Source organism: Pararge aegeria, chromosome 25, assembly GCF_905163445.1.
Source record: "Pararge aegeria chromosome 25, ilParAegt1.1, whole genome shotgun sequence".
NCBI lineage: Eukaryota > Metazoa > Arthropoda > Insecta > Lepidoptera > Nymphalidae > Pararge > Pararge aegeria.
The window spans coordinates 9,871,593-9,895,008 of NC_053204.1; the positions used below are offsets into that span (position 1 = coordinate 9,871,593).

The 23,416-nt window shown below is 35.3% G+C and overlaps 1 protein-coding gene across 2 annotated transcripts in view; it reads right to left on the reverse strand.

The window, feature by feature from the left end:
- The window catches only part of LOC120634824 (nephrin), a 391,882-nt gene that overhangs the window by 153,868 nt on the left and 214,598 nt on the right, over positions 1 to 23,416 (reverse strand). For both annotated transcript variants that reach the window (XM_039905648.1, XM_039905647.1), the window contains exon 5: positions 12,774 to 12,932. In XM_039905648.1, coding sequence (XP_039761582.1) covers positions 12,774 to 12,932 — 159 coding nt within the window. The remainder of the gene's footprint in view (positions 1 to 12,773; positions 12,933 to 23,416) is intronic.

The following is a 23,416-nucleotide window of genomic DNA, read 5'->3' on the forward strand; positions in this document are numbered from 1 at the left end:
GGTTTGGCTAAAATAGGGTATAAGTGTGGCTTAATCACTGGATGGTATAGTTCACTTCATCATATCAACCCATCCAGCCCACAACGTTAGAGGTGCGTGCTGGGATTCGAACTCGGCCCTCCGAAAGTGAAGTCGAAGTCCTACCCACTGGGCTATCAACGGTTCAAATTATGTACAATGATATATATTCAGTAAGTGTAATTTTGCTTCGTGGATAATATTAAGGAGGTGAACTAATATAACGTACGTTCGCCCATACGCCTATAAAGTGAGCTGTAAGCGCCAGTTCTACACATATTTCACGCTACGCACGCCCTGGAGGTATATTCGGCTTAATTTTGGCAATTTAGACATAACAGTCCCTCTGAGGGCGAGATAGCTTGTGAGACTCGGATATCACACAAATAATATTACACGTTACATAGTAACACGGTTTAAGTAAACTTGGATATAAGCCTGCGTTCATCGTTACTAATACAAAATCTAAAGTATCTTATATCTTTAAACGAGCAACTCTTGTATAAATATAATTGGAATCTCGGCATCGACTCCAACGATTTTCATGAAATTTTGTATACAGGCGAGTTTTTTTTTTTTTTTTTAATCTATTTTTTTTTTTAAGGGACTTTTATAGGTTACCTATATGTCAGCCCCATCGTTACACACAATATGAATCCTAAAAAACGGGGGTTACGGGGGCGATAAATCGATCTAGCTAGGATTCATTTTTAGAAAATGTAATTTTATTCTTGTTTTATCGATAGATATATATACATACGTCTTTGTCAGTAGGGTGGTAAGTAGCCACTGCCAAAGCCACCAGACCATACCGGAGAAAATTCAGAAATTATAAATTCCCAAATTCACCTTCCTGGGAGTCGAACCCAGGACCTCCTTCTTAAATTCACAGCGCTCACCATTGCGCCGGGAAGTAGTGATGATAACGAGGACTCAAACCCGAGAACTCGCATACAAAGACCTCAAAAACACACCGCTGTGAAAGAGGACGTCGAAATTCGGTTTCGCTCAACAAAATCGTTCCCCAATTCTGCGAACTAATTAATAAAATAATAATAAATATACTACGACAACACACACACCGCCACCCAGCCCCAAAGAAAGCGTAGCTTGTGTTATGGGTACTAAGATGACTCATGAATATTTTTATGAATTATATATACATAAATACTTAGAAAATACATATAAACACCCAGACACTGAAAAACACTTATGCTCATCATACAAACATATTTTCCAGTTGTGGGAATCGAACACACGGCCTTGGACTCAGAAAGCAGGGTCGCTGCCCACTGCGCAAGTCGGCCGTCAAAAAGTCAGCCGTAAATTAAAAGGTATCAGAAGTCTTTCCAACTAAATTTTCCATCATATTCCAATTTGGTCTCACAATATGTTATCTCCATCAAGAATGACTCTGGATTTCTCAATTATATCTCGAAAAACCTTATATTTTCTGCTTTAAATAGACACATAGTCATTGCCAGTGAGAGCCCAGTGGTTAGGGCTTCGACTACACTTTCGGGGCCCCGAGTTCGAAATCCAGCACGCACCTCTAACTTTTCCAAGTTATGTGCGTTTTATGCAATTTTAATATCACTTGCTTCAACGGTGAAGGAAAACATCGTGAGGAAATCTTCATGCCTGAGAGTTCTCCATAATGTTTTCAAAGGTGTGTGGAGTGCGCCATTCCACACTGGGTCAGCGTGGTGAACTCCTTATTGTGGGAGGAGACCCGTGCCCTATAATAGGTAGTTTTTAGCGTTGATATGATGATGATGATGAAAATGATGATGATGATGATGATACAATTGATGAATTTCTTAATGACAAGGTTGCTTGGAAGCATCCGGCTCCGCTTTCATCTCTCACAAGATAGAAAAATGAATTTTGAAATGTTAAATGTAAATTGTTAATGTTGGAAAAGAGCAACTGCTGAGTTTCTTGTCGGCTTCTTCTCGGTAGAATCTGCCTTCCGAACCGGTGGTAGAGTCACTACACACAGACAGACTTGACGTTTCAAAAGTGCTTATATTAGGCCTAATTGAAATAAATGAATTTTAAATTTTGAATTTTGAATTTTTGAATTTGAATTTTTGATGAATGTCTTCCGAAGTATTATAAATCATCATAATCAACCCACTTCTCCACTCAGAATGAGAAGGATTCACACCGCAGTCTCCTACGCTGGCCAAGTGCATATTGGTTGACTTCAAACGCCTTTAAGATGGTTTCCTTCACCTTTGAAGCGTGACACGGTTGCTTTCGGTTAGCTTCGGCCAAGATCTGGAATGATCTTCCTCCTTAGTTCCGTAGATGTGATAATTCTCTTAGCGAAATAGTATTAAAACACAAAGTAAAGAAATTCTACCTTAGCTTACAAATTGAAGCAGATAGATCAATATATGCCATGTGAATAGGATTTTGTTCGTTTTATTTGCTCTTTTTACAATTTTTTATTGAAATTTAACTCTTTGTTATAATAATAACGCAACGGGTGACGCGGTTGTTTGCTCAGTTTGTTACTGAAGCAGACTGAAAATTGGTAATATTTTAGTTCGAGTTCTTGTATTAACAATAGAGTATGGCAATAAAGGATTATTATTTATTATTTATATTAAATTGCTTGAATTATAAACGCACATAACAGAGTATCACTGTAGAACACTATATTAATACCATGTCTTTTATAATGTTCAATGTCATCTTTCATTAATTTGTCTCATAGTTATCCGTTAATAACGTAGTTATATCTATTAGTGTAAGTGGGCCTGCCGTACTAACAATATGTAAAATAAATAACTCCTAAATAATAGAATTAGGTTAGCTGCTCGTAAGCGGCCCAGGACCGTGTATTGTGGAACTCTCTACAAAATGATGATGATGATGAAATATTAGAAATGGGGATTGAACACAGCCCCCCCCCCAAATTGAAAATTCCAAATTCAAAATTCATTCATTTCAAAAGCACTTATGAAACGTCAAGTTTGTAGTGACTCTACCACCGGTTCGGAAGGCAGATTCCACTGAGAAGAGCCGGCAAGAAACTCAGCAGATTGCTCTTTTCCAACATTTTAAAGTTTAACAATCTTTAGAATTTTTCTGTATTGTGAGAGATGGGAGCGGAGACGCCTGCTTCCAAGCAGCCTTGTCGTTTAGGAATTCATCAATCGTGTAGTCACCACGATTTATTAAATAAAATCCACTCCTTAGGCTATATCCACTAGGCTATCCTTGCATATCGTTGTGAAACGAAATACCTAAAATAAACAATTTCTGTATTTATTATAACAAAACAATGCGCCACAATACAAAGGGTATTAATAGCCCTTTATCATTGGGCAGCATTCACCTTAACTAAACCTGATACAATAAACGTTCGCAATTCGTCCATCAGGGCAACGTACCAAATAAAATAACGATACGGGGAAAATGGTTATTTCTAAACACAGTACTGCTGCCGTTGATATACGTGCGAATTTTTAGACACGCATAAATCTAAATACTGAATAGAAGCAGGCGTTTTCCGTTATGTGTCCTAAGTCGGAACTGCGTATACAAATGTAAAAAGTAAAAAAAAATCTAGTGTTAAAAAGAAAAAAAAAAAAGATTGTGTGAACACGCGTTAGAAGTTATACTTCTTTGGCGTATCGAAAACAAATAACTAAAATGCAGTAGTGATTAGCGATAAACATTAAAATTAATCAAAAAGATTTTATTTCAATAAAAAAGGCTTTATTAACGTTAAATATTTATTTATTCACACTGTTTGTACTGTTACGAAACACGTGTTCTAAATATAAAAATACTAGAATATACAACTCGAACATAGTTATCGATTTTTATGCCACCTAGAACTAACTTTACGATGTAGAATTCAGGTGTCGGTGTGCGCGTGCAACGTAAAAATTCTCTCTCATCATTTTTCTCCATCGCGCCAAAAGTAGTATAACTTCAACAAATTACTGTTTTTTTATGCTATTATTTGATAGACTTAGCAGATGATCCTTCTGATGAGATGTGGAAAAACATCGCCTGTAAACAGAACACCACTTCGCAGGGCATGTCAGAAACATGTCCTGCAACGCCGCGTTGATCTGTGTCCATCAATCTGAGGTGTGAGCCTGTAATTACACCGGCATCCATGCTGCTTTGCGCCAGTTTTTGGTACTTCTTTCCCAGGTGAGCACTGTTACAATAAACTCTTCTAGAATAATAGAATGGAAGAGTTTTGACAATAAAACATTTCATTTAATAAATTATTCAATCAAAAATTAATTATTTATCAAATTATTCATTGTAAGTCAACATCTTCTAACGATGCTCCGGTGTCGGAGCGAAACGTGCGTTGTGGGTACATTGCCGAAGTTCTGTTTGGTGTGATAAAGATTGAAGAAATTATAAATACAAGTACACCCTACAGATTCTCCTGCTTTTCGTGGAGTGTAGCATTTTTAGCTTTACTTTCATAATATATCATGGAATTCCTGCTTCTGTCCAATAAGCTACACTATTACTTAAGTACGCGGACGAACAGTTAGATATCCTGCATTCCCTATATCAACGTATGTAACCAAGTTCCTGGAAAATATCCACCCCTTATGAAATAAAAGTGAGGGTTCCGTACCATTAACCTATACATTAGTGTAAATCACGCTTGCATTTGAAGTGGAATGGCCGCGTTTCTCATCTTTTGAGATGGAATTGTTTGGAAAAAATGCATGAATTTCACAGAGACAGTCACTCCGTATTCTATTCTTGCGGGGAATTTGTCGGGAGAATTTTTCGAAAATGGTCGTTTTTTTGTTGCAAATCGAGCGTTAATAATGGATCTTGGACGTGTTCCAAAATTAACATTAACTACTCTTTTACTCGCAACTTTGTTAATATTGTTTATTGTAGCATCCTGGTTTACAAAGTTTTTAAAACTAACTGCTTTGATTTTATAATTGTTATACTATTCCACCAATAATATAATCCATTTTTAAAAGACAAGACAGTTTTAAAAGGGTTTTTAAGCTAAAACCGTCAACTGTATAACTTGTATTTAAAGTGCATGTAAAAAGGAGAATGCCGGTACACGGTTTCGTTTGGTGCCTCATTCGAATTGGTATCGAAAATTAAGTTTTTATTTTTAAAGAAAAACCTTTTAAATCCCAAGCCTTAACTTCGACGGTTAAAAAATCTTTAATGAGATGAATTAGTGGTTCTATTATTTCCGTCATCTTTTTTAAATCTACTCAAAAAAATCAAAAGAGGTACGTCACTTGTGTACGCAAAAACAAAACAAAACGAAACGAAATATACATATTGTGAACAGTACCATCAATCAAGGTACCATAATCGCATGTGTCAAATATAACCTTAATTCACGAACTTCATTTGCTTGTAACTTTGAAATCCGAACTAGAGTTTTATTGTTTTTGGTAATGTATTGTAATTATCAAACCCTTCAAAATGAGATAAATTCCATGAAGGCACCTTATAAGTACTATGTAAACCAACTCCTATAGTACGTCCGCATTCTCCTTTCAGATCCTCACGATTTGAAACCGCATATCTCCGGTAGTCACTTAAGACGCGGTTCTCAGTATTCTCAGGTTCTAAATTAAAGCTTTTTAAATTTGGGTCAGAGAAACTTTTCATGTGTTAGTGACAGCACTTTTATTTGGACTACCAGTTCTTTTGCAAATGGGTTTTACCCATTCCCGGATATCCCCAAAACCACAAGGGTCGTACCATAAACAACGGCGCGTATCCAAGTACCCCTCGTAAAGGAGCTCGGAATTATTTCGACTCGGTAATGATCACTCACGGGGAAAAAAACTCTGCTTTATAGTATATACTCTACCCTGGGAAAATCATATAAAAAGTTGTGTTTATTATAAAGTATTTTTAGGATCTCGTTGGTCTGGTTTTTAGTATGTTCAAATAAACGACTGTCGGCGTAGGGGGCAGCGACCCTGCTTTCTGAGCCCATGGCCGTGGGTTCGATTTCCGCAACTGGAAAATGTCTGTGCGACGAACATGAATGTGTTATAGTGTCTGGGTGTTTATCTGTATATTATAAGTATTTCTGGATATTATTCATTAAAATATTTATCAGTTATCTTACTACCCATAACACAAGCTACGCTTTCTTTTCGGCTAGATGGCGATGTTACTGATGAATATTTTTGTAATGAATAATACACACTGAAAAACAATCATGTTCATCACACTAACATTTTCCAGTTGTGGGAATAGAACCCACGGCCTTGGACTCAGAAAGCCGGGTCGCTGCCCATTGCGCCAGTCGGCCGTCAAATATTTTAAATGCGTGTTTGTTTGTCCTTCCTGAACTCCCTAACTTCGCAACCAATAGACTTGAATTTTAAAGGACGTAGATCCCATGTATGTCTTATGTGTTAAGCGCAGAATAAAAAACAGTTCCCTCTGTTAAAAATCCTCAAGAAACGCGGACAAAGAAAGGCAACAACTAGTATGGAGTCATACTATGGAGAGCGTTTGATAGCTCCGCATTACCATTAATCCATGAGTAATAAAGATAAGGGATGGTTGTAATAGAAAAATGCCAACCCCAAGCCGTAGCGAGCCGAAATTCATAGCGGAATATTACATGTCGATTTTCGTTAGATGCATCACTTGACTGAGGATAGGACGTCTGGATGTGGCTTTGATCATAGAGAAACTATTTGTTTTTTTTTTAATTTTACTACAAGCCTTCGAGTGCAATCTCACCTGCATGCCGATTCTGTATCTCAGTTGACAACAAATTTAGCCAGCAGCGACTGTAGAAAGTTGCAAACAAATAACCTGTTAAATCCAAATAAGTTTCCACCTGTGCCCATTTCGGTTTGTCAGATATAATTACGTAATGGTACGGACGTTATTTGGTGTCAAGCTAAGTTTGGTGTCAACTGACATACAAAATATCCATAGAGGACCCTAAAAATGTACTCTTTAAATGGTGCCAGCAGCGTCTGGCGAAATGCACTCTAAAAATGCCATTCTACGGCCGAAACCTCCCACTAGAATGTTTATTTTGGACGGGGGGGTGGGAGGCTTCGCCCGTGCCTAGTTACTAGAGGTGGATGTAGAGTATCAGAACTATTAGGATAAATTTAAGGTTTATTATTTAGTTTCCATGGTAACAAAAAAGGTTAAAAAAATGTATAATGTTTTCTGTCTCACTCTGTCCTATACATTTATGTGTTTGTTTCTTTATCTAGATATTATTCGGTTTCCTTGGTAACTTAAATAGGGAAAAAACAGATAGAATAGTATGTATATTTCTGTCTCATTCTTTGCCGGCTTCATCCTACACATTTTTGTATTTGTGTCTCTTACTTGTCGTGTTTTCAGTTGCATCCGGTTTGAAATCACAACAATTTTAAGGAAGTTTTACTTCAAAAAACAGCCATATAAAGCGAGTGTTGATTAATTTATTTATATATATATAACTTAAGTTGGTAACAAGATTAGTAAACGGCAAGCAAACTCTAGTAATAGTTCTGCCGCCCCCAGCGTCTTTATATCCGTGCAAGCTTCAGATTTTACAGAGCCAATAGCTATTGAGTGACGTTGACGTGACCTTTCGACTACGATACCCCGCTCTCGTATCAGCTTTTGCCAGCTCTGTTTTATCGACTATTTACCGCTCTATGGAACGTGTATGATTTGATTAGCATATGCAATAGTTTTTGGTTTAATGGTTGGCATTTTTGAAGTAAAACTTCTTTAGGCGCGACTAGGGAGTAGCTCAGCTCAAATAATAATTTGCATTGGTCGTAAGTATATGTCATATACTCCACGCTTCTGGTCTTATACGTCAGCTAGTGGCAAGTGTCATAATCAATGAGGATTATTTATTTCCAATATTTTCAAACGGATCAATTGTGAATAGCGCAGTGAGTAAAAATTCAAGTTTAAAAAAAAAAATCTGAAGCGCTAAGTTTTTTTAACTCTAAATAAACTTGTTTATTTATTACTTTTGTATTAAATAAATTATTAATAAATTATCTGACGATTGAGACATTCTACCACTCTCAATTATTGTATTTAACAAATGAAAATATTTATAAAATGTGAAAGGGACATTAATTTATTTTAAATAGAATATAAAATTAAAGAGTGAATATTCGGAGTTCCAGGAACACTTCACTCTTTCATCAATAAAAAATAATAAAAGTTTTACTTCAATCGCTCGTAAAGGTTACCCGCACACACTTTTTTTTTATACAATAAATTACCAAACTCCATAGAAGAATGTGAATTTAAATACGTTCAGTAGTTTTCACGTGATGCCCGGATAGACAGACAGACAGACAAAAATTAAATAAAAATCTGTTTCGGACTCCGTAACGATTATAAAGCACCCCCCGGTCATAATTTTCAAAAAATATTAAATGTACAGAATACATCATGCAATCTTCCAGTTACAGTTTTATATAAGTATAGATTAAGAAAATAAGGATTTACTTCTCTTATTGAACCAGTATGAGTATATTAATTGAACTGCAAAAAATTATGGTTTCAGTACCCTTTGAGGATATTTTAAAAACCGTTTTACTGAGACGATATGGCGTTTTGAAATCGTGAAAGCTCCGTTTTATAGGATTAGTTCGACCTTTGGCAACTTTACTTTACATCATTAAAAGTTACTTACAAATCAGGTCTTTTTGGAATACCAAAAGCTTCCAACTTCGAAGTTTAAAAATTTAATAGACGGTACTTTTTTTTTTTTAGTTTCTTTATTTATTACATTTGCCTTACTGCCACGTATGCCTATTCGTGAGCATATTTGTCTGCAATTGTCTGCACAATAGTGAATACAATACAATTTAAAGTAAGATTTATTACTGATGCCTATACCAATATTATTTGTAAAGCATTAAACTTTCGTCATGTTCTTTGTGTTTAAAAGGTAAATTAGAAGGAGCGTTCTAAAGTATGTTTGATGAAAATGGGTCCAAAATAGTCACCGTACAAAATGGCGGATTACTTTTTCTTTTTTTTTTTATTTACGACTCCCTCGATATGGGTACCAAATCAAAGGCCTTGACTAGTAGAATACTACAATGACAAATTTCAATTTCGCCACCACAATATTAGGCGAATTATCTACATATTTTTTTACATTAGCTATTAGTGTTAGTCTTGACTATTAGAATAATGTACACTATAAAGAAATTCAGGGTATTTTAAAATCTTTAATTTATATATTTTAAATTGCACAAAAGGTAATAACAATTCAAATTAATCGATGTTTATTTACAATTTAAAAGCCGCAAATAAACATTAATTTTAAAAGGAAACCGCGAAAAACTAGTCATGCGCATAAACATATCGATAATCGATAAAACCGCTCAGTTTAATAGAGCAGGTCGATTGTTTGTTAATTGAAATTGAAAACTTGCTTAATTAATGGCAGCGAGATAACGCCAATTAGTGATGGGGACCCAATTATCGATATATTACCGTGAGCATCGAGTTTTCAACTAGCGTACGAGTGCGCGGTTTCTGGGGCACTTTATCAATAGATAAGTACAGTGTTGACATGTTGCCTGTATTATTGAATTTATTTGGATGTAGTAAGGATCAAGGCTTGCTATAGGCTGGGTACGACAAAGTATGTACATATAAGCTATGATAGCCTAGTATTTTGACGACTTCAGTAGCGCAGTGGTAAGCGCTGTGGTTTCAAGTGAGAGGTCTCGTATTCGATCCCCGGTGAGGGCAACTTGGAAAATAATTAAATTCTGAATTTTCTGTGGTCAGATCTGGGTGAAGGCCGTGGATAGTTACCATGCTATAAACAAAGACGTGTCACTAAGCGATTAAAATTTCCCATGCGATGTCGTGTAGAAACCAATTAGGGGTATGGATTTAATGAAATTGCTACACCCCTTCCCCTACCCCTACCATGCATTGCCTATGCACAGAAATTCATACATGCATCCTGACCTAAAATACTACTCTCAGTAGGAGATTACAAATATATATAAATAAAATAATCGGTTGCAAAGTAACCTAGTCTTCAATATTTAAACCAAGAACTGCAATACATACATTATTCATTGCATATAAATTCATAAATGCAACCTGACCTAAAATACTACTCTCAGTAGGAGATTACAAATATATTTAGTATAGATTATTAAATATGTATGTATATATATATATATATATAAAATAAACGGCCGCAAAGTAACCTAGTCTCTCAATATTTAAACCTAGAATGCAATACCTACATTGTTCATTGCATATAAATTCATACATGTAACCTGACCTAAAATACGTCTCGCAAAAATTGCCTACCCCCAGTCATTATACTGATGTTACCCCTCATTTGCTTCGCAATAAGAGAAACTTCCTGCCCCATTTTTAGTTTGGGTCCATTCCGAAATTAAGCGGACTGCCGGAACGCAATTTGAAACCTTTTATGCTGATAATGGCGGGAAAGTTTTAGTTTGTAATTCGTAAACTTGCTAATGGGATAAATTTACGAATATCTAGGAATACAGCTCTTCTATCTAGTGTTACTAAAATTAGCTTCATAACCGATTACCTAATTTGGACAAGTCCCATGGACAATTTAAGTGTTTTATTTTTTAAATGGAAGCGGTGATAGGACAGTCCTCAATTGGAAGAACATCGAGTTCGAATCCCAGCACGCGCCTTTAACTTTTCTTAGTTATGAGCGTTTCAAGCAATTGAAATATCACTTGCTTCAACCGTGAAGAAAAAAAATCGCGAGGAATCCTGCGTGCCTGAGAGTACTCCATAATGATCTCAGAGGCGTGGTGGACTACGGCCTTAACCCCTTCTCATTGTGGGAGGAAACCCGTGCCCTGAAGTGGAACATAGATATATATGATAATGATAATGATTTCTAAACTTTCTCTATAGCCTTAAGTACAAGATTTTCTCGCTCCTTATCGAGGAGTCGTTTTCGAGTATGAAAATAGTTGAAAACCGCACAGGCCATTCGAAACTTGGACCACTGTAATAACACGGGCAACCACGCTCTTCAGACCGAAGCAAAGCATTGCACCAATGCTGACGGACTTGACGGCCTTGACGGCGAGTGGCGCAGTGGGTAACCCTGCTTTCTGATTCCAAGGTCGTGGGTTCGATTCCTACAACTGGAAAATTTTTGTGTGATGAACATCAATGTTTATCAGTGTCTGGGTGTTTATTTGTATATTATAAGTATTTATGTGTATTATATTCATAAAAAAATATATTCATCAGCTATCTTAGTACCCATAACACAAGCTACGCTTACTTTGGGGCTAGATTGCGGACTGTGTATCGTCGTAGTATATTTATTTATTTATTTATTTATTAATGAAAGAAGCATAGCAGTAGTACTTCTATAGAAAAGACTTAAAAGACGGTTCGATAATATACCGAAATAGTCACCAGCTATGACCGAACCGTAACAAAAAAGCTGTGTGTGTTATATGCGTTGCGATTTTCCAAATCGATAATGACACGATGTCAAACCCATTCGCTCAACTATCTAGTCGAAAAAAAAGTAGTCCGAGAGCCGACGACGAAATGATTGATACATTTTAAAATGTTAATTTTTTTTTTCATTGTAATAATTTAATTAGAACAAAGGTTGCCCATATGCTAGTCAGTTGAAAATGAGCAGAGGAAAACTTCGCTTGGCATGCAAGCAACACGTTCTACAAAGTGCCGCCCTTTTTACACCAACCTGAGGCGCAGTAGGGCTGATTTGCAGTAGAAAAAAGCTTAACAGTAGAACTTCCTTGAACGGGCTCTGTCATTATTCGGGCCAAAAACCGGAAGGAATTTTACAGGAATGTCGTGTTAAAAAAAATTAAAACGTGTATTTAGGAACGCTCGTTTAACTCTCTGGCCTAGTTATAATAATTTAATGTGATAAAGATAATTCAGCTCAACACTTTGAAATACAAAAGATGAAACTACAGCGGACTCCTTATTTTTGTCTACCACCATTTTGGCAATTTGGAAATTAATAATTTCTGAATGTTCGATGTTGAGATCTGATGGAAGGCTTCGGCCGTTGCCACTTACCACGATACCGAAAAGGACGTGCAACTTATCGCTTCAGCGTTCCGGTACAATGACGCGTCGAAACCGATTTGGGGTAGAGGTCTAATATAATAGCCATATCCCTGAAAGGTTAGCCCGTTTCCACCATACACTGCATCCTCACTTACCAGCAGGTGAGATTTTAAGGGATTCACTTGTAGTGAAAAAAAAAAGCCATCTCTTAGTCTATTACGGTATTTTCAGTAGATTTTCAGAATGACATATGTCCAATGCATGTTGTCAGTTGAAAACGGTATTTTTAATTGTCGATTTATTTTACGTGATTTTAACTTCCGCTTTTGAAGTTCATCCGAGCATATCCGTTAGGTATGCCCATCAATATGCATTTATTATTTGCTAGCTTCTGCCCGGGACTTCGTCTGCCTGGAATTCAGAATTGGGTCTAAAGCTCCGCACTTTAACAATTTTTAATCTTACCACGGAAACTCTTTCAGAGGTACTAAACTCTATCTATCTATCGGTACTATCGGTATATAAAGTACATGTCCTTTTCCATAGCATAGGTGACACGCATACACAAATTGCAAAGATGTCGTACGTACTACCTTATTGTGCTGTTGTATTTGTATTTCTGTAAATTTTCTCTGCGGTGTACAACAAAAGTGTATTCATTCATTCAACGCGCCGAAACGCGAAAAAAATATTCATACCTTTATCCCCCTTCATCTCCTGGTTCCCCCTGTACCACACGATCTTGGCAGCTGGCTTGGCGTTCTTCACTTGGCATTCCAACACCACGTCTTCACCCTCCTTCATTTCCAGCTTAGAGTTGTGGGGGTGATTGATGATTTCGACTGCGTTGGGGGGTGCTGCAACAAAAGAAAAAAAGTCATTAGTCTTAATAAAATTTATGTTGATATCTTTGGCGCATTGGTGAGCTTTTTGTCTTACAAGTAGGTTTAATTGCAGGCAATGCAATTAAAATTCGAAATACTATCACTCAATTTAAATTCAATTCAATTCCAATTCAATTCAAATTGAATTCCAATTCAATTAAAATTCAATTCCAATTCAATTCAAATTCAATTCTAATTCAATTCAAATTAAATTCAAGTTCAATTCAAATTTCATTTTTATCAAGCAGGCTTAATATAGGCACCTTTAAGTACTCGTATGACTTTTTGTAATGGGCTCTAGCACTTATTCGGAAGGCAGATTCTACAAAGAAGAAACTCAGCAGTTGCTCTTTTCTAACATAAGTTTACAATTTATCTATAATTGGTTCCAAGCCACCCTGTCATTAAGAAATTCATCAATTGTATAGTAACAATGAAGTATTAAATGTGTTTTTACACATTCTTTGAAATAATGCAAAAGTAAATCTAATATTACCATCGTTTTTTTTAATTAGAAGATCCAGAGGTAAGCGCGTTCATAAAAAAAAAACTTATTTTATAAGTATAGATTTCTTCAGAATATTTTTGATAGTCACACCTGTATTTATTCAAAACGTTGTCCGTTTATTTCTAAGGAAAATTCGAGAACAATAAGCCCGCGATTTATTATCTCGGAACGCATTAATTCATTATTTTTGTTTAGTCATCTAAATTAAGATAAAACAATGTTTTGAGCAAATAATTTATCAATTCGCACTTAAGCCGATATTCGTGGAAAACCGTGAATTTACTGCTGGCCGTAGGGCTGTCAAGTATTTGTGGGAAAACAAAGATCATAATGCTTTATTTCAGAAAGCTGTCAAAAATCACTATTGCCTACTTACACAGTTGCCTGTAAGAGAGTGCTTGCAGCAATAATGCCGCCTTTACATACCTAAAATTTTTGTTCTTTTGTTTATTCTTTATTTTATGTGTATTTGATGATTGTGTACAATAAAGTATTTCTGCTTCTTCTTCTTCACTATAGTTTACATTAAAGACGACTTGTAAATACTAACTGTTATTTATATATTTATGATATGTTAAAGTACATATTAGTTTATTATTTTTTTTTATATTTATTATATTACGTATTATTTTATTTGTGTAATCTAGTTCAAGTATTAGTATGTTAATTTTTTTTTATTATGTTCAACCTGCAGTCTGTTGTCCATTTTGTTTTCCTTATCCTAAGGTTGCCTGGAAGAGATCGATGCTAAGCGATAGGGCCGAATTGGAATATACTGCTTCTGTGTGTGTTTTTTTTTATTTTCTGTATTTTTTGTGTGCAAATAAGGAGTATAAAATATATGTTAATGAATATTATGGACAAAAAATGTTATAGTTAGTTCGTTTGTCATTCCTTTGCTAACCAAGCAACCAATTTACCTGATTTCTGGCATATAGTTAGTTGAAACGACGGAGAGAAACATACGAGTACTTTACTTTTTATCTCACAAAAATAAACGGTTCCCAACATATTTGTTAAAAACGTGTACACAAAATACAACGTCTCGAGCATGTCGAGGTCATCGGTGACGCGACCTATAAGGTTTTTCGCCACTGAAAATCGCTCAACGCGGCCAAATACGTTTGCACTTCAAAAAGTTGTCAGAATTGTAATATTATGAAAATTAAGCTTAATTTGCTATACTCCATCATCATCATCATCATTTCATCAACCCATTCCGGCCGACACAGGGCACGGGTCTCCTCTCACAATGAGAAGGGGTTAACGCGTAGTCCACCACGCTGGCCCCGTACGGATTGGTCGACTCCACACACCTTTGAGAACATTATGGAGAACTCTCAGGTATGCAGGTTTCCTCACGATGTTTACCTTCACCGTTAAAGCAACTGATATTTTAATTGCTTTAATACATATAACTTAGAAAAGTTAGAAGTACGTGTTGGGATTCGCACTTGCTCCCCCGAAAGTGAAGTCGAATTCCTACCCATTGGGCTATCACCGATTCACCTACATTTGGTTCGACTTAAATTATAAGTTGGCAACCCTATCCACCTGTATTATTCCGATTTTCCACCCTCCCGGTCGCCCGCTCCGCTTAGATTGGGGGATAGTTGCAATTTTGTCGAGTTACCCAGCCGTAATGATGGACAATTTAGCTATTATTAATATAGTGTTTGGATTTTTATAATATAACTAGCTGTTGCCCGCGACTTCGTCTGCATTTGATTTTGTTTTTAATGTATTCAGTATCGCTAAGCCTTATATTATATCAAAGCCATAGTAGTATATATATATATAACATGTGACTGTCAATTAATTATAGACAAATAATTTGCAATAAAATGAAATTGCGACTATAATTAAAGATCTAAGCTATGCTATCTCTTAAGTTGGACCAGACTGCTCACGGTGTGCCAATTTAATTTAAAATCGGTGAAGTAGTTTAGGAGTCCATCGCGGACAAACATCGTGACAGGAGATTTATATATATTAAGATGATTAATATTTTTTGTATCTCGTTTTATTTTAATTCATATTTTTGAATGTATTTAGAGGTCTTGATAAATATCTAGTGAACAGTGGTAAATTTTAAGTTTTGGAGGTGGGCGTGAGCACTTTTACGCATTCTCATACTTTTACAGTGATCATCGTTTCATTAATTAGTGGTTAAGTTATGTTATTGCTCACAAATAAATAAAATAAATAAAAAATACTCAGGTATTAGAAAGGACCAATGAGCGACCAATTAATATGTAAGTTTAAAATTTGGCAAAGTATCCTAGCTGCACCTTATTCAGAGGTACCATCAGATCACCATCAGATTCGATTGCTATTAGATTGTAAGATAAGATAAAAGAAGAAGGAATTATTAACTTCCGTGTAGAAAACGATGGGCCTGACATTCTTATTGTCAAGAAAAGTCCAGAACAAATAAAGGATTTAAAATAAAAAGGACCTAAAGGATTTGTGCTCCATTAGAAATCAGGTGTCGCCAACCCTCCTTTTCGCGGGTGTCGTACGAGGTGACTAAGGAAATCTAACGGAGAGCGGGTAGCAGCGTCCTCTGTGCTGCTACTACCATGTACTGCGATAAGAGAACTATAGTCCAGCAGTAAACTGTTATAGACTATTGGTGACAGGACACGTAAAGGTAGGGTGGTGGACTAGTGGGTAGGCTTCCGCTTCCCTTTTGGGGGACTGAGTTCGATCCCCGGTACTTACCTCAAAGTTTTCGGAGTAATGCGCGTTTTAAGCAATTAAATAGCACCTGCATGTCTGAGAGTTCGCCATATTATGTTCTCAAGGGCGTGTGAAGTCTAACAATCCGCACTTATTGGCCAGCGTGGTAGTCTACTGCCTTAACTTCTTCTTGTTCTGAGAGGAGACTTTGGATCGACATCCCATGTTTATTGCTACCATAGTAAAGTTTCATCACCAACCAGCGATGCATTTTATTATGAAGTGGTATTGTCGTAAGGAAGGATATTATCGTAACTGAAGACCTGGCTTGTCGAGAAGGCTTTCTACAGTTGTAATGAATTCTTGGAACGTAAAATATTGTGAATATTGACTTTACTTATTTGATATTATAGAATAATATTATAATGAATTTATGAATTCATATACATTTGCATGAGATAATTTATTATTTAATAATTGCTATGTGACGTATAATATTAATATTTATGAATAAATGACTATTGACTATTAACTAATATTATTAATGCGTATGACATATTATGAAAATTCAACTTAATTTTCTATACTATAATTCTATATAAAATACCTACCGTACACATACACACACATATATTTCTTATCTATGTAATATTAAAGTATGTAGTATATTGCTTAAATATGTATTTATATTATGTATAACATGTATGTAGTATTAGAATTTATGAGTAAGTAGTTTATTAAAATTATTTTGTATAATTATAAATATATAAAGTATATTTTTTTTCATATTTTTTTTTTATACTCAAATTGCTGCACCAACCCGTTCCTTCGTTTTTTTTTTTCCTAACGTCAAAGGTTGTCTGGAAGAGGTCGCTTTAGTGATAAGACCGCCTTTGCACGCTCTATTTTATTTTTATTATTTTAAGTTTCTTCTGTATTTGTGTTTAATTTATATAAAATGTGTGTGTGCAATAAAGACTTAAAACAAGCAAACAAACACATACACACATTCACATACTAACAAAACTACTATTATTATATAGACTAAGTATTAAATATTATGTACTTTGAAGTTTTGTAATTATAAGCACAAAGCCTATGTCTTATTGCAACTGTTAACTGGGGAGAGCAATGATAACTATCATACGAGTTTATACTCAGTTTAGTTATCAGGGCCTCTAGCTTATAATATAGTTAAGCTTTGGTTACCTGTATACATTGTTTTTTAGAAAAATAAATGATTATTATTATTATTATATTATTACTAGCTGTTGCCCGCGACTTCGTCTGAGTTTGTTTTTATTTTTCGAAAGACATATGGCATTCGATTTAGGTGTAATTCTACGCACTTTATGTATTTGGGATAGCTAAGCCTTAAATGACGGGTTGGCTGCCGTCCGCTGAGGAATTCTGTCCTCTATCTCCAATCACATTCATCAGGTCTACACGAAATTTGGGCAAAATTAAACAGACAGTATAACCTCTAAAGTACAAAAGTAATTATTTAAATCGGTAATCATCTGACAGCGTTATGGTGTAAAGTCGTCAAACACCTTCTACCCCTTTCCCAAAAGAACTGAGCTTAATTTCGGGATAAAAAGCATCCTGTATTAATTCTAATACCTTCAGAAATATGTGAACAATGTTTCATGATGATCGGTATAGTAGTTTTTGCGTGAAAGATTAACAAACCAACATACATTCACATTTATAATATTGGTAGGGATACTACGCGAAAAGCAGGAGAATCTGTATGGTGCAATTTATAATTTCTTTAATCCTTATACTCCACACCTGTGATGTGTGTACTGTTATTTATTTAAAGGGTAGTTAGGCTGGTTCTGATAAAGCATAAATCACTTCTGAACGTCCAACAACTGCGCCAGTGGTCGTCAACCTTTGAAGTGCAAAGAAACTATTCAAAATGCAGTTCGCCAAGAGTCGACGGACAATTAATTTGAAATACCCCTAACCCCCCGTTTTGGGACGGTATCCCCCCCACTTGAATTGTGACCGAAATGAATCAGTCTCGCGTTATTTGAATATTAAAATGGTGAAATCAATGGCTAGGCGCTATCTACTGTCTGGTAGCTATTATAGTTAATGAGCCGGTAGCAACTTTGTACAGGACAATTCTTCTTTGGGAATGTTTGGTAAAAGAGTGTTGAAACTCGTGATGAGATGACAAAATCAGCTGTCGCTGATATTTCGGAATAATGTGATAAACGACTAAGACACCAGGAGGTATCTATGCATTGTTCGAGTCCATGTAGGACTGGAGTATATCGATAATGCAGTCGTATTTATATCAAAATACCCACCAATTCCATGTCATGAACATTGGTTATTAATCAAATGTTTAATTATTTACCCACTTTATAAAATAACTGTAACATATGCTTTATAATTCGCGAAAACCAGGCAAATCTGCACGGTAAAATTTATGATTACTTCAACGTCTTCCTTTATATGCGTAGCCTAGAACAGTGGTAATGGCGTAGTGGTTAGAGCTTCGGCTAAAGTTTCGAGGGGCCGAGTTCGAATCCAAGCGTACACTAGAGGTGCGTACTTTTTTAAGCTATGGGCGTTTTAAACAAATAAAATATCACTTGCTACAATGGTGAAGGAAGACATCGCCTGAGAGCTCTCCATAATATTCTCAAAGGCGTGTGGAGTCGACCAATCCACCCTGGGCCGGCGTATTGGACTACGGCCTCAACCCCTAAACGGATCATTGGAATTGACTAGTGCCCTATAAAGGGCCGGTAATGTGTTGATATGATGATGAAGATGATCATATGATCAATGTCTTCATCATATCAGACTTCAAAACGAAATCTCGTCAGACGTATATATGAAATCTCGTCACACGTATAACGAAATCTCGACAGACGTATTCGTTTTGAAGTCATATTAAGGAATAATAATTATTGGCGGAAAACTGATCTTTATATGAAGATGAGAAAAAGGTCAGAGTGACTTCATTTTAAAAAAAAACCTACGAAAAATTAATGGTTCAAACATTTCTGCCACCGGCTCCTCAGCTATTATAGGTACATAACGTAGGGTTAGGTAGGTAGGTAGGCTTGCGGTTTCTGATACCGCTTTATCTATAATCGAGTAGCCAAATGGCCCAAAATTTCGAATCGCAAACCTAATTTTATATGTCATTTCGAGTAGTAGTAGAGTTTCTTTGTGACAGAGCTCTTCCAAAAAATACCGTTTAGTACTTTAGTAGAGATTTCTTTATAGTTGACATTTTTTATTTTTTTATATTGTTTTTGTTTGTACAATTAAATCACCGGAATGAGACCAAAGACTTTGACAATTCAAAGTGTACAAGTAACAAACCTTTTATTAAAAACAAAATTGTTGACTTCAGGGTGTCGGTTTTTCGTGACGGTGTGCGCGCGCATCGTAAATGTTTACACACATCATTTTTCCCTAACGCGCCAAAAGAAGTATAACTTCAATAAAATTGAACACAAAACAATATTCTAGCGAGAATAAATAACGCGGTACAAAGAATGATTTCTGCTGCAGATAAAATATCAATTGGAATTTAATATGTACACCGATACATCACACAATGCAATATTACAATTTGTATAAAAAATGTATCGTACATCTGATATGAGCGGTGCATTGCACCGCCGCACAACCTATTTTTCAAGTAGGAGACCGTTTACATTATATCGCTACTGTATTGCGTCAGATGAAATATACTTAGTGCATTTTTGACTATATAATAAATCTTTGGTGATTGCCGGACTAGTTCCAAAACATTAAGGAGCTTTTAGACATAATCTTGGTCAACCGACACGGCAGAACACACAGGTTTAAGTTCTAAAATGTTAAGCGCATTTTTAATAATAATTGTAAACAGTCGTTTTAAAAAAAAATGCAATTACATAAATCATACTATACTATATTACAATTTGTATGAAAAATGCATCGCTCATATAAGAGCGGTGCATCGCTCCGCCACACAACCTATTTTTCAAGTAGGAGACCGTTTACATTAACATCACCATCATCTAGCCTTACGCCATATTAATTGGGGTCGGCTATAGACCGTTTACATTATATCGCTACTATATTGTGCGAGATGAAATATGTTTAGAGCATTTTTGACGATCTCCTTGGCGCAACGGTGACTGTGGTTTTAATTTTGAGGTCCAAGTTTTAATCTTAGGTGTTATTTTTGTAGTTATTACGTAAATATAGTATTTATGTTTTTAAAACTTTTTTTTTTTTAAATATGCACCATCCAAATTCCACCTATTTATCGGCTACGCAAGATAAGGTTGGCTGTTAAAAAAATCACTTCTGTTGTTAAGGCTACCTAGCGCTAAGTACTATTTCTGTTTTCCTTGTGTTGTTTCTTTTGTGTTTTGTTGTAATTAAGTTTTGTCTATTTTAATTACAAAATAATTTCTGGTGTGGTTAGTTACCACTTGACAAACACGTGCCACTAAGCGATTTAACGTTCCGATACAATGTCGCGTAGAAACCAATCAGGGGTATGGTACTCTTTTACAGGTCAGCTTACCACCAGGTGAGATTGCAGCCAAGATCTAACAAGGGGGAAAAAGACTCCTAAAACGGTAAAACGGTAACACAGTAATGGAAGTCAGGCAAAGTTTTAAAATGGCAATAACGCAATATTACAATACGTAAAGAATACGTTTACCGCATTGTAACCTAGTTTTCAAGATGACGTTTGGATAATGTCTTAACGACAAGTTTTCATACCGGTTAGACTAAAGTTTCGAGTATTTTTTCTTTAGTCACTCTTTTGTGTTAATAAGATTGAAAGAGTGCTAATATACTCGTATATTGTTACGATAAGCAATATTTGAAAAATGATATTTTTTTTTAAGTTAATTTTTTAATCTCTAGTGAGGATGCACTGGATATAAGTATGTACTTCTTAAGTGTGCGAGTTTATTTATTAAAATGTCTAAAATATACTAATAACGCTAATATTTAGAAGTTATGATGTTAATCTTTCGAGTTTTAAATTGAAGTAGTTAGGATATGTTATACCAATCTAATGTCAAATAGTTTAAAAAAAATATATAGAAAGTATTCCAAACTGCAATATTAATTACGGAAGTTCAAATTCAAATTCAAAAATTCTTTATTCATGTAGGCCGATCACAGGCAATTATATAGGATAGAAGAAGTGTTCAAACGTGTGTTTACATAGTTGTTAGGCGATAACTAAATTATTTTCTAGTTTTTTTTATCACCATCTTACAGTCAATTAGTATTAAGTTAGAAAGCTTATTTGCGTTAAAGTAGTCCTTAATTACTTTACATTTACATTTTATATACACTTTGAATTTATTGAGATCTCAATGATTTCAATCGGTAATTTGTTATAAAATAATATTATATACAATTTCCCTAGAAGGAATTAATAATTTTATTTTGCCTAGTAAACTACACAACGAGTTTATTTTTACTTCTTATATTCATAAACTTACAGTCGATTTTCTCTAAATGAAATTTTCAAATATGCACTGACTGTGCACCTTGACTATCTTTTCGTTCGGAACCGTTTTATATATAAAATCAGTTTAATATGTTTTCAATTATTTAATTATATAAGTTAGCACTCTATCGACAAAGATCTGCTGCCAAGCTTATTGGTATGATTTTATTATAACTGTTCATTAACTCTAACATTTATGACATTTCTTATCATAAAGTAGGATTACAGTCAAGGGCAAACTTGTAAAAGGATGAAAAGACATCCATTTCCAAAAGTCGTCAAGCAGCTATGTAAACGTAGCCAAACAACTGCGTGATATCAATACCGTGGAAAATGGATGTTCCAGTTTAGATTTCTAGAACTCGACTGCTTTTATATCGCTTTAACGCGTACATATACATATTTTTGTATGTTATGTCACAATAATGTACGCAGTGAAGTTTTGAACACTTATCTTTTATTACGATTACAGGAGAAGAGCAGCCGAAGACTGAGCAGTTCTTCTCGCTATTTCATTTTTTATTTTACAACCCCCAACCCTCGAACCACACACCACCCTTTGATATTCCCGTAATTCCGGAAGTAATCAAAACAGTGTCAATAATAAGTTCTAGCATAATAACTATTTAATGAAGTTTATAATTTTATAACTATTTTTATTATTGTTGCTGTTTTCAATATATTAGTGGTAATAAAAAGTAAACAAAATTATTTTCATATTCTGTGCATGGTACCTACAATCAAATGTCGTCAGAAATTATTAAAAATAAATTACATGTAACATTCATGTCAATAATTATATTTACTTGAGTTTAATAAATAAAATGAGTGGACTGGTATATGCTGATTTTTTTATTTTTTTATTCCTCTACAGGCTAGCCCTTGACTGCAATCTCACGAAGATGATAACGCACCAACCTGTAAGAAGTATGGCAGTTAGTTATATTACGGTGTTATTTGACGGTCGATTGGCGCAGTGGGCAGCGACCCTTCTTTCCAAGGCCGTGGGTTCGATTCCCACAACTGGCAAATGTTTGTGTAATGAGCATGAATGTTTTGCAGTGTCTGGGTGTTTATATGTATATTATAAGTATTTATATATATTTTTTAGAAAAATATTCGTCAGTTATCTTAGTACCCATAACACAAGCTACGCTTTCTTTGGGACTAGATGGCGGTGTGTGTAATGTCGACGTATATTTATTTATTTATATTAAACCCATACCTTTAAACGGTTACTACGCGTCATCGCACCGGAACACTAAATCGTTTAGCAGCACGTCTTTGTCGGAAGGGTGGTAACTAGCCACGGCAAAAGCCTCCCACCAGACAAATTAATTTAATAAAGAAAACATAAAGCGTCTGACTTGGACCAAACTAAACCACTCATTGTCGCAGCTAAGTAAAACTCGGTAACCGGGAATTAAACCAGGATTTCGGCTAAAGGGGTATTCGGTCAGCGGTTTTAACGCTTTCAGTTTTGTCACGGATTCGCTTTTAATTCCTTTACTAGCTTACTCACACGACCATGTTTGTGTTTTTGCCTATAACGTCTCATCGTCGCCATTATCCTTATCATCCCTAGCTGGGTACAATGAACTACTATGGTAAAAGGCTAAATAGATATTCCTACCGTTTAGGTTACCCGGAAGAGATCACTTTTAGTGATAAGGTCGCATTTTGCCTCTAATTTTTTTAATGTATATTTTTAATTTAACCTTTACTACGCAATCAGGATGTTTACATAAATAAATAGATTCATTGTGC